The 14,710-nt window shown below is 35.8% G+C and overlaps 2 protein-coding genes across 2 annotated transcripts in view; one reads left to right on the top strand and one right to left on the bottom strand.

Moving 5' to 3' along the window:
• agap2 (ArfGAP with GTPase domain, ankyrin repeat and PH domain 2) overlaps positions 1-905 on the bottom strand; it is a 23,889-nt gene extending 22,984 nt beyond the window's left edge. The window contains exon 1 of the mRNA XM_082146187.1: positions 575-905. Within this exon, the coding sequence (XP_082002313.1) occupies positions 575-737 (163 nt within the window). The 5' untranslated portion in view covers positions 738-905. The remainder of the gene's footprint in view (positions 1-574) is intronic.
• Positions 906-2,838: 1,933 nt separating this feature from the next.
• tspan31 (tetraspanin 31) lies at positions 2,839-13,354 on the top strand. Its single transcript, XM_082146286.1, has 6 exons — positions 2,839-3,025; positions 6,724-6,891; positions 7,027-7,107; positions 7,213-7,353; positions 8,650-8,760; positions 11,637-13,354. Exons 1-6 carry the CDS (start codon positions 2,963-2,965, stop codon positions 11,709-11,711), a joined length of 639 nt encoding a protein of 212 aa, XP_082002412.1. The 5' UTR covers positions 2,839-2,962; the 3' UTR covers positions 11,712-13,354.
• Positions 13,355-14,710: the final 1,356 nt, after the last annotated feature.

Raw genomic sequence — 14,710 nt, 5'->3', positions numbered from 1 at the left:
TAACATCCACCATTCTGATACAACATCCGGACTGTAGTAACAGTTCATCATCACAGTCTAATGGTGGAGCATGTGCATTTCCAGACGTCTGCTGGTTATTTAATCCGATTTAACACGAGTTAAAGCATTTATATTCCTTTTTATATGTCTGCCTTCTCTAAAATATACAGTTAGGACATTTTAGAATTTGATATTATTTCAAAACTCAAGATAATGCACATAATACTGCAAAAGTGGAACAATCATTAGCAGTCAAACCATGTAAAAAGCCTAAATTCCTTGAATTTTTATCTCACACAAGGAGCTGTGATTAACTCATTTCCAGAATGATTAGTAAACTTGTTCTTCTCTGAGAATTATTTAGATATGCCTTTCTATCAACACAGATTTTCAACTCAAACAACATGCTGTTTACGTGCAAGTCAGTCTCCTCTGTAAGTAAAGGTCCCCTAAGGACCTGAAGTAAACATCACACTTTGCAAAATGATACGGGAATCTATCAGCAAGTTTTCTAGGGGACAAAATAAACAATCTCATGATATTTCTGAGACTTTTCCAGTTAACTCAGGCTCACCTTGTATGCTGTGAAGGAAAACCTTTAGTCCTGTCTTGAGCTGCTGGTCCTCAACCCTCTCCAGCTGTTTGAGAAATTTGTTTAGAGTTTTCTGCAAGCTTTCATGTCTTCTCACCTCAGCTCTAATAGCAGTCGAGTTACCAACTTTATTTGTGCTATTCATATTTAGACCAATGTGACTGCTTAAAACGCATGGAGTTTCTCCTGTAACCCATCAGCATTTCCTGCCCGTTCTTTCATGTCAATGTCACGCACGTAAAAAGTTGTTCAAACTCTAAAGCATGCAGCTCAGAGCAGAAGTAGTTTTGCTTGCACGAATTTCCTCTCTCTCTCTCTCCCTCTCTCCCTCTCTCTCTCTCTCTTTCTATACGAAATCACTTCCTGATTTTAAAAAGTGTCACCATCTCATAGGCTGCTCTCTCACAAACAGGATTTTGTGGTAAATTCAAGACAACCGTTTAAAAGAAAAAGGGTTTCAAAAAGGCAGCCTAAAAATGTATTATCAGATTTAGAGCTGGAATGGTAAAACCTCAGCACTGATAATGAGAAATAAATACATTATGAGGAAACTGGGGCTAGTTGTCACATGCTGTTTGACAGACAAGTGAATTTTTCATAAATGTCACATTTTGTCACATTAATACTGGGGCCAAGTGTTTACAGGTTGTTGTTTTTTTTTAAAGAAGAAGTAATTTCATACAATTAATTAAGTATAATAAATGTTGTTATCCTAATAATGCTTAGATTTTTTTTTATTTTTTTATTTATTTCATATTACGGGATTTTTAATAATTAGGTTATCATTAAGTGTCAACGTTTGTTTATTTTGTAACAAATTCTTTAATGTATGTGCCTAAACATAAATTGACATTCAAAAATAAACCTATCCTGAGAGATGTATTGACTGAACTGGTTAGTGTGACAATTTGTCTCAGCCTCCCCCATACAGTTCGATAAAATATTAAGATAGTTGGCATTTACGGGAATTTGTTGCACGAGATGAGAATACATACATAAACATAAATGTCGTAGTGTCTAGTTCAGGCCTTCATAGTGTATGATGTAGAAAGGGCCTATCTTTATCATCAGTCCTCAATGCAGCATCCTGTGTCTCACAAGCCCGTGACGATAGAGGGCGGGGCGAAGTGTGACGTTGTTTGTTGCTACTCTGCTCAGCCAATGAAGCTCAAGCAGCACACACGTGACGCTTCAGCGCTGGTTTAAATATCAGTCCACAAGGTTCAGTATTTACTATAATCATTAAATCAGCGCCCTTATTACATCAGAAACAGTAATATTCAGAAGCGTTATAAACAAATTCACGATAAACATGAAAATGATAGCTTTGTGTATTAGAAAATACTTGCCTTTCATGAAGCACGCATGTTTGCAGACAGGTGAGCAAATGTACTATAAAATCGTCCCTGATCATGTCTCTTCTTAACAGGTTTTCAATTAAATGTCTTTAACTGAGTATGTTGGCCGCTCTAGGCTAATTAACTTGGAACTACAGTATGAAAACATGCGCTTTTGCTATCGCGAGATTTAATGATAATTTAGTGGGATGATAATTTCGTGCTTAAAATATTAGAAAATAATAATTTATGAATCATTTATTTAATATGTGTGATATAAAACATTGATATAAATGACAATTACATTTTAGACACTTCCTTGATTTAAAAAGATGTTAAGATTAGAAAGGGAAGAACGAATTATTATTGTTTTACACTCTGTTGTTTGTAAAAATCTTAATATAGCAGGTTTTATTTCAATACAAATTATGTTTAAATTGTATGCTTTGGACATTCCTACAAACAAAGCACATGAGTGAAAGTTCTGCCGCTAGAGGGTCTGCGGCTCCGGTTGACGTCACCGGCTAGCTCAGCCCAGGTGATGGGAACCGATTTCCGCGAATCAGTTCTTTTGAAAAGTCATTTCAAAGAATCAATTAAAAACGATTCAGTGATTCATTTATTTCATGACCCAAATTCGTCAGCATCACGTACACATTAATTCCAAAAATGTTTTTTTTACGTTTCATTTGAGGTTCATTAACTAGGCTATCTATTGTGAATTCATGTGTCTTAGTTCAGTTTGTTGCAGCCGTGATTCATCTCATGAAACATAGATATTTATTATAACCAAAAAAATAATTTACATTGGCATTAAACAAGATTCATTCAGTTGCTGACTGAATGATTCAGTTCAGTCGGTTTTGTGAACCGGTTTAATTGATTCGACTGAAATGAACGATTCTTTCACGAATCGGACATCGCTAATGCTCACCACAAGAGAAGAGGAGCAGTTTATAGCATACTCACATCAGCGAAAACAACATCAGCAGCACATCATTTCATCTCACCGGTAAATGCCTGAAGATTCAACATGGTTTGCGGAGGATTTACGTGCTCGAAAAACGCCCTCTGTTCGCTAAATGTAGTTTATATGGTGAGTCGCACGTACATGAATATATAGCTCAGCTAGCCTGTTAGCAACGGCTAATCCTGGAAAAAATACTTAACATTTAGTTCTACATTTATACTGGATATAAGGCGTGTTATGGACCTTTTTCCTTAATATTTACTCTCTTTGTCACTATTATTGCTTGGTCGTTGGTGAGGTAACAGTTATTTTATTTATTGCTAACAGTAACGTTAGATGAATCAGCTAGCTAACGTTACTTTTCCTCATAGGCTGTAACTTACTAGTTAAATAAAATCTTCTTGTTTTGCTGTTATTAGTGAAAGAGAACATCGGTTTTATGTGTTAATATTAAGATTGTTTTTGTAGTTTGTTTTTTGTAGGACCTCCTTAATGATGTTTCGCCATTCAGTGTTGCATAATCGTCCCTATGTTAGTTTGTGTAATCTGTTTTTCATTTACTCGTTTTGTTTACCTTATGGATAAAGTGTATTTTTGAGTTATATAAAATATTTGTGTATTTATGTCTATTTCACGACTGATTAGGCTGATAGCTCTGAAAGACTTTGGTCTGGCAGCTTCATGCATGTATCTGTCAAAACTCAAATGCCATATCAGATTCTGTTGAGTTAATGTTCATGCTTGCTTAATATGATACACACAGTACTGAGTCACCGATCACGTATCTATAATGCCTCTGACTCACATGTGATGACAATACTGGGTTAAGATCACAGTGGCACAGTCACACTCACACTCAGCCAAAAATAAAGGACTTTGCATTCTGCCAGAGCTGTAAATGAGAAGTGCTAAATGACTTTGGGTGGTGTAGTGGTACAAGATCTGTGCTAGTAACCCAAAGGTTAAAACCCTGTAAGGTAAAAGACACTTAACCTCAGGTTACTCCACAGGTGCTGCTTTTGGTTTAGGTGTACTGTACGTCAAGGGTTTTTAGTCTTTTAGATGTCACAGAGCCCCAGATATGATCATCTTTGTGCTAGGGACCCCCATTCTAAATTTTAAAAGACAGCTATATATTTTCATGGATAAAGAACCAATTTATATTGCGGAAAAAAAAATATTTTGTAAAAATCTGTGTAAAATATTATTTATAACAAATATTATTGTTACATTATAATTTTTTTTCTATTCACTATAGTACTGTACTGTTAGATCATTTACATTTCTCTCTATCTTTACATTTGTTTTGTTTGTTTCACTAATTTATTTTATATATTTTTTTTGATCAATTTGTTGTTTTACGTTTTATTTTATTTATTTTCCTAGCAGACCCAATTTATAGTATGAAAAATTAATATTATAAACATGCAAAACATTATTTTGACTAATTCATGTCTATTATGTTACATTTATTATATTTATTATATTTATTTCTACTCACTATAGTGCTGTGCTGTTAAATTATTTACATTTCGTTCTTTCTTTTGTTCTTATTTCTTTCCTTTCTTTAAATTATTTTTTTTAGTTTGTTTTACTAATTTATTTTGTTTAATCTTATTTTTATTTATTAATTATTATTTTTTACATTATATGATCTCAATTTTTTTTCTACAGATCCCCTAGTATTCCCTAGCAGACCCAATTTATACTGTGAAAATTAATATTATAAACATGTAAAATATTATTTTGACTATTTAATTTCTATGAATATTCTTTGACTATTTCATTTATTTTTTTACTAATTTATTTATTTTGTTTAATCTTATTTTTATTTATTTTATTTATTTATTCTTACATTTGATCTCAAAGTTTTTCCCATGGACCCTGTAGTATTCCCTAGCAGACCCAATTTATACTGTTACAAATTTATATTATGCATGTTTATTATTATTTGGAAAATATTTAGAATATAATTTCCATTGTTACATTTACATTTTCTCGACTCATAGTACTCTACTGTACTGTACTGTTAGGTTTTACTTAATGTATTTATTAATATTTACTTATTTAAATTAATAATTTATGTATTTGTTTAATCTTATTTTCATAATTTGTTTTTACAGTTTTACTCTTAAGTTTTCCACGGGCTCCCTAGAATACCATTGTGGACCCCGGTTTGAAAAAAAAAAAGCAGTTTGCACAGAAGCCATCACTCAGACCATTTTGTGGTGTATTTGGCTTGGTTTTGGTTCACAATGTTCTCCATAATGTCATAATCGTACCCCTCATGCTGGCATTTAAGGAGGAACTGTGTGTGTACACTGTGTACATTGTTCGGCATTGGGTTTGGCTGGTGATATGCTGCCCATGTGCTGCTGTTTGGTAAATATGTTGCTCTCTGGACCTGCAATCTTGATCCTGCTGCCCTTTGCTTTGGGTTTTATAGATTCCAGACAAACCCTTGAACTGTAGATTGACACTAGTCGGCGTAACAACATTTGACTTGTTTCATGTTGCTGTCACAGTAGTTGTAATGAATTGAAGCACCACATAAAGTAGTCATCCTGAGGCATACAAAACTGTAGACATCACTTAAAGTCAACATGAAGTCAACTTTGACCATATTTACTGGTCTGGTTGTGAATGCATTATCGGAGCATTACAGAGTAAAACGTTTGTCGTCTTATTTTTTTTAATCCTCCTCTCCGACTACCTGTCATATGGAGACCACGCCCAGCTAGCATTCGGTTAACATGTTAATATGATGGTATTCATAACTACATTATCTGTGGACAAAAAGCTTCTTTTCTTTTCATTGATGACCATTCATAAGTTGCCATCAGTTCTTGGCAAATATTTTTTGCAAGCAACAAATTAATTTATTTTATTAGATGTCTTGCCAGTGTACTATTTTTATTTATTTATTTGGTTATATATTTTGTTTGGTCTGGTTTTATTTATTATTTTTAATCAATTGTAGGTTAACCTTTTAAAGGTGCAGTGTGTGATTTTTAGCGGCATCTAGTGGTGAGGTTACGAATTGCAACCAACAAAAGTTACGTTGGCCGACAGGAGATGATGTTGTCGTCGTCTGAGACAGCAGAGAGTAGCCAGTTCAGCAATGAGGTTTCTTTACAAAGATAAAGAAAATATGTTTATTGTATTATTCAGTTAAACAATATGTTTTTGCGAATATTATTGTTACTTGTTCATCATTTTGTCAGTGTTTTATTCGCTGATTTTAGCTAGCTTCTTTGCATGAAGAACAACAGTGACGAAACGCGTTTGTCCTTTTATGGCCACATGTCGGTGCAAAATGGCACTTTTCAATGTAAGGGGACCCGCGATGTATGTAGATAGAAATGGCTCATATACAAACATAACGGTTCATTATATAAGGTCTTATTACACCATTGAAAACATAGTTATGTTTTCATAGTATTGCATTTCTGTCTACAGATCCTCCTAAATATTACACAATGCACCTTTAACTTACAATTGTAAGTTGTAAGTTAAATAAATAAAATATAAATAAATTAACTGAATTAAAATGAATAAAATATAAATAAATTAACTGAATTAAAATGAAAGTTAATTGTAAAACATAATTTTTTTTATCAACTCTATGGATAAAATCAAGTCCCTTTTTTTCTCTCGTTAATTATTCTGTTCAACTTGATAATGCGTCACATTATGGAAGTAAAATGGGTTGTGAATGCCATTTCATGTTGACTTTAAGCGCAATATAGTGTTATTTCTGACATATTGTAAATGGTTTGTGCTGTTGAGACATGTTTCTGATTGGTCTCTTGTTTCATCCTCAGCTGGTGGGTCTTCTGTTGATTGTCGTAGCAGCATGGGGCAAAGGCTTTGGCATCGTCTCCAGCATCCACATCATTGGCGGCGTGATTGCCGTGGGCTTCTTTCTGCTACTGATCTCCATTGTGGGGCTCATTGGAGCCGTCCACCATCACCAAGTCATGCTTTTCTTTGTATCCTTTAGTAACCTTGTACTGCGTGCTTTTTGTAGTTCTATGCCCATAAAAATGATGTTATAATTGTAAATATTTTAATAGTTCTCCCGTTCGAATGTTGTTAAGTCCTTGACCACAAATGCTTTTTTACAGTACATGGTCATTCTCTTCATCGTCTTCCTCTTCCAGTTTGGAGTTTCCTGTTCTTGCCTGGCCATGAACCAGGGTCAACAGGTAGGCCTAATTCATTTTAAAGCACACTTGTTGTTGTTGCACAATTGTTTGTTGAGAAACTGAGAGTGATTCCTGTTTTTTGTCATGTCCCATTACCAACAACAGGAGAATCTGCTGAACTCGTCCTGGAGAATAATGAGTAACGATACAAGGATAAGTCTTGAGAAAAAACTGGACTGCTGTGGCCTGTTCAACAACACTCTTCACCAGACAGATTTTGTGTCTGACTTAAACCTCTGTGAATCTGTAAGTATACCTTCTTTGTCTTCTCCTTTTTTGTCTTTCTACCACCTTATTGGAGAGATAAAGTTGAGAGAGGATAGGATTTTGAGAAAAGGGAGATGCGAAATATGGTGCGTTCAAGTCAAGTCAGAAAGATTGTATTTACGTGTTGAACGCACATGGACGCCATCACAATGTCGTTAATACGAGTGGGAAGCTCAGGATTTTCTTTAAGCACCGATGTTTACGAGTTGGGGGGCGGGTCAGTGAGAAACATGGCGGAATACCACAATATTTAGAGAGAGTTCACCCAAAAATGAAAATTATCCCATGATTTACTCACCCTCAAGTCTTCCTAGGTGTATATGACTTTCTACCTTCAGACAAACACAATTGGAGTTATATAAAAAAAATCCTTGCTCTTCCAAGCTTTATAATGGTGGTGAATGGTTCTCCTGATTTTGAAATCCAAAAAAGTGCATCCATCCATCATAAAAATAATCCACACGGCTCCAAGGGGTTAATAAAGGCCCTCTGATAATACAAAATAATACAACAAAGTTTGTTTCTAGAAGAAAATTGCATCATCGTCCACCTTAAGTAAGGCAGATCAGTAATATTGTTGAATATTAAATGTCCCCAACTAAGCAAGTCAAAAGCCAAGGCAACAGTGGCAAGGAATCAAAACTCCATCAGGTGACAGAATGGAGAAGAAAACCTTGGGAGAACACAGGCTCATTCGGGGGCCAGTTCTCCTCTGGCCAATGAGCGAACAGTGTTTGATTATGGTTCAGGCAGCATTACAGGTCAGAAGTCAGATTGGATCAGAACATTCAGAATATTATCCAGTTCCATCTAGTTGGAAGTCGGAGTCATCACGGAAATATGCACAGTTGTGATGCACTGTGCATTAGCCGAAAAAGAGTGCGGTACAAAGAGTGATACAAAACAGTAAACACAGCATATCCTTCTGTTTTGGTTCTAGTTCTAAACTTGTGAAGGATCCGCTACTTTACTTTACTTCTATCCATCCTTACACGACTCTGGTAGAGTATAAAAAAGCAATTGTACTTCGCATACGTGTAGAACTTGTGCGCAAGACAGAGCAGAATGCGGTAAATTAAGTGAACCCGGGCCTTTAGACAGGAAGAAATGGTATGACCCAACAGTTAAAGGGCCCAACTACTTTTTTTCCCTTTTTTTGTTCTAATATGAACAGTGAATGGACCATTTATATGTGATGATGATGACCTGTAGCCTGGATGATGGATGTTGAGTTAAACAAATGTGAGAATAACACCCTGCTTTCTTTTCCCGCAGCTGTGTGTAGTAAAGAAATCCTGTCTCACCTGCGGTGAAAAGATGCTCCAACATTCATCAGAAGCTCTGAAGATTCTGGGAGGAGTCGGCCTCTTTTTCAGCTTCACAGAGGTCAGTTCAGATCACATGCTGTGTGGGCCGCATGTGAAGGCCACAGAAAAGTTGGACACTGGAGATCTGGTCCCGTATTCATAAAGATTCTAAGAATACTCTAAGAAAACTCTTAATTTAGCTTAACTTTTACGTAGGAGTCTTAGCTTAAATGAATTTCGGGACCGATCTGAGAGCAACTCTGAGTAAGGAAAAGACAAAAACTTTCATCTTAGTAAGGAGGCGGGGTTGACCCCGTTGCTATGTATGACACAGTCTTTTGAAGACTGTGATTGGTTGGTTGTCCAAGAAGGAAAAAAAAAAGTGATTTTAAGTATAGCCTTCACTTTGAAATTACATGCGTAATTTTTTCCTATTTGACCGATCTCACACACACACATTATATGTGTATATAAATCCTTTTTTTTTTATTTACCATGCTGTTAATTTCTTATAAGGTATTTGATTGGAAAGAGTGGAACAATTTTTATCATTCTAAGCCAATTACACTGATTGCTGGCATGTCTATTTAAGTGGTGGTTTGAATGTTGGTTTTAATGTATCAAACATGGAATTTTCCCAGTTGCCAAATATCGTAATGTAGTGATTACTTTCATTTCTGGCGCTATGGCATTTCTGCGCTGTATCGGAGATATTAGCGTGTCTCTAATAAGATCAGTCACAAACATGATCCCTGCACGATCTAATCTATAGCGTCTTATTAACTCACTGTTATTCATTGTCTGCAACACATTTCTTCTCCCTCTTCGTCTTTCTGCCATTTTCTCCTCTGCTAAAGAAACTCTTAAGCCTCTTAAAAGTCCTCGTCCGTGCTCCTAATAATTTTGACCTTAAGACCTCTTTTAAGGGTTAAGATGCTTTCTGAATTACTTTTTTCTTTACTAGGATTTTTTCTTTAATTTTAAGAGTAAACGCCCACATTTCTAAGAATTTTCTTAGAATTTTGTCACTAGGAGCTACTCTTTGCATTAAGATTCTTTATGAATACGGGCCCTGGACTTCTTTTGTGTGTCCTGTCTTTCTGAGGTCTGGGCATGTTAGTTAGAGAATAAAGCTTGAAATAAATAGTTATTGATCATATTGTAAGTTGTAATTAAGAAAGTGGCATCCTACAAAATTTTTATTTTGCAAACACTCATCCTTCATTCTTCATTTTAGTTTATTTTCTATTTTTATTTCAGTTTTAGTCATTTTTTCTTGTAATTTAATTGTATCTCAACTTTATTTTATATCAGTAAGTTTCCAAGGTTTCGTTTAAGTTAATGCTGTTCATCTAATATTTGTTTTATTTTATTGTCAGCTTTATTTTTTACTAAAATATTATGAAACATTATTTTTTATCTTCTATATTTATTTTTATAACAAACAATTAACAAAATAGTTTCTTTATTTCTAATAAAGAATTTTTAAAATAGTTTTAGTTAACAATACTAACACACACACACACACACACACACACACACACACACACACACACACACACACACATATATTTAAATAATGTAAGAATATATAATGTTACTGAATATTAGGGGTGTAACGATACACAAAACTGACGGTTCGGTACGTCCCACGGTTTTGACGTCTCGGTTCGGTTCGGTTCGGTTCATTTAGGTGGAGTGGGGGGTTTAGAAAACTAAAATTGCTTGTTTTTTTGTTAAACAGTGCTTTAATGAACAAATTGTGTCCTTGTCTTTAAATTAATTCAATTACAAGTAAACGTTTCGCAAGGATAAAAAAAATCATCTGCTAATGCTGTAAACTATATAGGAGCCCTTACTTGCACATTACTATAACATTAAAGCGTAACAACAGAGCCTAGACTTTTAGCCTAAATTCAGTTGCTATTTATTTTTAGATATAATAATAATCAACACTCAAGTAACAAATTGTATGAAAACATGTAAACTGCACATAAGGCAGTTTTTACATTAACATTTTTACTCTAATTTATTATTGAAATATAATAATTTACACAGTTGCTGTCATTTTCATGACAGATATTTTAAACATACATTAAATAATCAAGATGTCATTAACAGGTTAAGTAAAATATAATATATAGGCTAATATAGTGCATTTATTTAGTGAAAGAGTTCATTTCCTTAGCAAACCAACAAGCTGTGGACACTGAATGACTTGCCTGAGGTAAATAAAGCTATGTGAAAAACTAAGCGTTTTATTGACGTATTTCCGCTGTTGAAACACTGACTGAGCGATTACACGAGTTATGATGCCTTTCAGTAAGTATACTGTATCTTTCAACATACCTTCAGGTGTCCATTCATGTTTATTCTGTAACTGAGGAAGAGAATCGCGTTTACTCGCGCTCCGCGCTGCCGCTTTAAATGAGGAGTCACGCCACATCAAAGAGCGCCAAAACGACATTTAATGTTTGAATTTCGTGATCAAATAGACAGAATTTGAAAGATTACACCTGGCTTATTATCGAATGTAACAAAACACTGAGCTTATTGCGATTAAATGTGGTTAATGGTGGTTAGGCAACGCTGTATTCGTTGTGTACACATAAGACATGAGGTGAGGTCCAATGAGCCGGGACAGCAGGGGGCGGGGCGGGCGTGTTCGGTACGCCATGAGAGTATCGCGATTCGTATCGTGGGTGGTGTATCGCGGTTTTTCGGTTCGGTTCGAATATCGTTACACCCCTACTGAATATATATATATATTGAACATTGAACACTGATCTTTTTTATAATATTTCTGATATATAAATGTCACTTCCAGTCATGCATTAGTGTTAATTTGCCTGTAATGATAAAATAATTTTATCACATTGACTTGGTCTCATTATAGCTATATATTATACTCTAGTACTGTATTTATAATATTTTTTCCCCCTTTTTTTTTCTCAGATCTTAGGAGTTTGGCTGGCCATGCGCTACAGGAACCAAAAGGACCCGAGAGCGAACCCCAGTGCTTTCTTATAGTCTCTCAGACCGTCTGTCCTAAACTACGTTTAGTGTAGTCCAGCTATTCCAGTTCCCTTTTGCACAGGTAGAGTGGATCGCACCAAGAGACATTTCAAGCATTATACACAGAACACAACCGCAGATCCCCGACACACCGCGTTCAGATCACATGAGCTAACGCACCACACTCCACGTACAAACACATCCATTTTGATGATAAATCTGACCCATTTTCCACACAAGGTCTGCAGAGGGCTAATTTAAACCAGCAGGAGGAGGGGTCATGTATGATAGGATGCTCGTTCTGGCACTCTCTCCCCCCATCCTTGATGTGAGAAGCTCTTCCTGTTCTCTGTATGCAAACCGAAAATCTGCAATGTAAAAGCCATCGATGTTCATAGCCTCAGAATAGTTTCCTGTGACGTGGTCAGCTCACTTATGGACACATAACCAGGTATGTAGTGCTGAAATAGTTTCAGAAAGTTATCCCACATAAACTATATTAATGTTTAGTATCAGTCAGGGTGAAATTCTGTCGCGTATCTCCCAGGAAAACAGCATCCAGGTCTGCCTTGAATGAGTGCAGACCTGATAAACACTGGTGTTTTGTGCAAATGCTTTATGGAATCCGTCTCAATGAAGGTGACCTGTCCAGCCTATGGGGTGTTAGTTTAGGAATTAGACGTAGAACGTGAATATTTAAAAAGTAAAATAAAAACTTGTGTAACTGAGCCATGTGATAAGGAGGATTTACCCTGCCGACGGACTGCAGCCTTCCTGTTGTACATAGTCTTTACAGTGACAGGGTCGACGTTCACCGATTTACCGCTTCTTTTCCATCCTTATTTAAAACACAGAGACCCTACCGCCTCAGACGGGTCTCGCTATTCTCACTGGACTTTTTAAGTTCTCCATTTCCTTTTGAAGCTTAGTATTACTCAAGGATATAATGTTTTTAAATTGTATGCATTGTTATTGTGGATGTTTGTGTTGAAATAATCTTGGCGTGCCATTTATTTGCAATCATATATCGCTTCTTTTCAGCTATTTTTTTTTAGTACTAACCGCACTAGGTCCATAATTTTAGCACTGAATAATGTGCCATTTCAATTCAAATCCTTCCTATTCTGTGTTTTGCCAAATCTCTCTCTCTCTCTCGTTTTTTGTTGTTTCAAATTTTTTCTTGTTTTGTGCTAGAAGTGTTAAGTTGCCATTTAATTTGTGTGTTTTTTTGCAATGTTGAACATTGTTATTGTAGTAGATAGATCATTTGTAATAGCTTATGCGCACGTGCATATGTAGATTCCATATGTCCAATATGTTCTGTGTTAATTTGCTTACTCATATTAATAGAGGAACATATTGGCTAATACTCAGTCTTAACCACTTTGGTTTCCACCCCGCATGATTGAGAAAATGGGAACACTGAACCATCACTCAGTACAGCTCAAATGTGTTCTGCTTCACTTGGTCTCATGGTATTATGAGTGATTCACTGATGAATTTTGAAGAGGTGAAATCAATGTCTGTGCTATAATAGTTATTTATTGCCATTGTGAGAAGGCCACAGTACCCGACTCAGTGAGCTGTAAGCACCCTTTTCCCTGGATTTGCCTTGTATTTTTGAAACTGACTTTTCCAATTAAATATTCTAAGATCAATACCTGTGCAGTTCTTCTTTTTTCTTCTTCATGCATTCATTGAGTTGTGTTTCACAACTGGTTTTCCTTCCAAACCCGAGATTTTACATTGACCAATTGGCGACCCAACATAATACCAAACCTGTATTTCAGGGCCATTTAAGGCCCTTTAAACGTCTTAAATTCAGTTGTATCAAATTTAAATGGCCTATATGTAATCATTCTCATGTATTAATCACCTCTTAGTTGCCGATGTGTGAACAGCTTGTTAACAAAACAAGATTTTTATGTGAAGAAAATACAAAGGATGTGAAGTTTACTCTCCCGAGAGCCTCCGTTCTATGACATATGAAACGAATGCTTATACAATGTTCAGGATAATGCCGAAAGAGCTATTCTGTACTGTCATGTCAATGTGTCATACAAAGAAAAGATATTAATTCAAACTATAGTCTCACATAGCCAGTTCTACATAGTCTATCTAGTCTCAAATATACTTTACAGTATAACCAAACTACTATAACAGTGTAATTTTAATTACCTCATCTGTCGACATGATGCTGATGCATCTTGCTTTTATTGTAGTTGAGAGAAAAGCGTGCAGAACGTAGTTACATACTCATCTAAACTTCGCTCTCAGCAGTGTGGACGGCGTATATTGCTGCAAAGGTATTTTCAAATTATTTTACTTGTAAGCGAAGAATGAAAACATAATTTATCGTGAGTTTATCAGGGCATTGATTCACATTCAGTCTCTTGTACGTTTTGAGTACGAGCATGAGCAATAATAGCCTGGCTAATGTCAGACCTCGTCTCATTGAGACGTGGTCTGGGAACCACATGTTAATTTTCTCGTATTTGAGGCGTGGTTTACGAATGCCCAGAGCCGTTTATTGGGCGCTACGAATGTCTATCAAATGCGTCTGTACGTACCTCATAGCCAATCGTTTCAATTATACCAGATGACGTATGTAGAGCGACCGAAATTCGACGAGGAAGAAGACGAAATAAACTTGCGTTCTAAACTACTTAGAACACTATCTCACTCTAAACAAAAATGGTGCTAAATAGCACTAAAAGTGGTTCATTGGCTTGTAATCATAGGGGAACCACTTTAAGTGCCATATAGCACCTACCTTTGTCAAATGGTGCTATGTAGAACCATAAGAGGTGCCATATAGCACATTAACCACCCCAAAGAACCGCTAAAGAACCGCTGAAGAACCAAACTGGGCTTAACAGGTTCTTTAAATGGTAGTGGTGCTATATAGCACCTTAACCACCGCAAAGAACCCCTGAAGAACCGCTGAAGAACCATTTTTTTTTAGTGTGTAAGGCTGCATCGAAAGGTAACTTCGTGTCTGATGCCATGTTGGA

The sequence above is a fragment of the Leuciscus leuciscus genome, assembly GCF_965113295.1.
Source record: "Leuciscus leuciscus genome assembly, chromosome: 18".
Lineage (NCBI taxonomy): Eukaryota > Metazoa > Chordata > Actinopteri > Cypriniformes > Leuciscidae > Leuciscus > Leuciscus leuciscus.
Note: the sequence above shows the minus strand (reverse complement) of the source record. Positions and strands in the feature narration are given on the sequence as shown.

What these genes read in the sequence shown, in the direction of transcription:
- tspan31 (XM_082146286.1), top strand. Translation starts at nt 2,963, where the DNA reads ATGGTTTGCGGAGGATTTACGTGCTCGAAAAACGCCCTCTGTTCGCTA. An exon ending in CGCTAAATGTAGTTTATATG is followed by an intron (nt 3,026 to 6,723) that starts GTGAGTCGCACG and finishes TTTCATCCTCAG; the next exon opens with CTGGTGGGTCTTCTGTTGAT. An exon ending in ACTTAAACCTCTGTGAATCT is followed by an intron (nt 7,354 to 8,649) that starts GTAAGTATACCT and finishes CTTTTCCCGCAG; the next exon opens with CTGTGTGTAGTAAAGAAATC.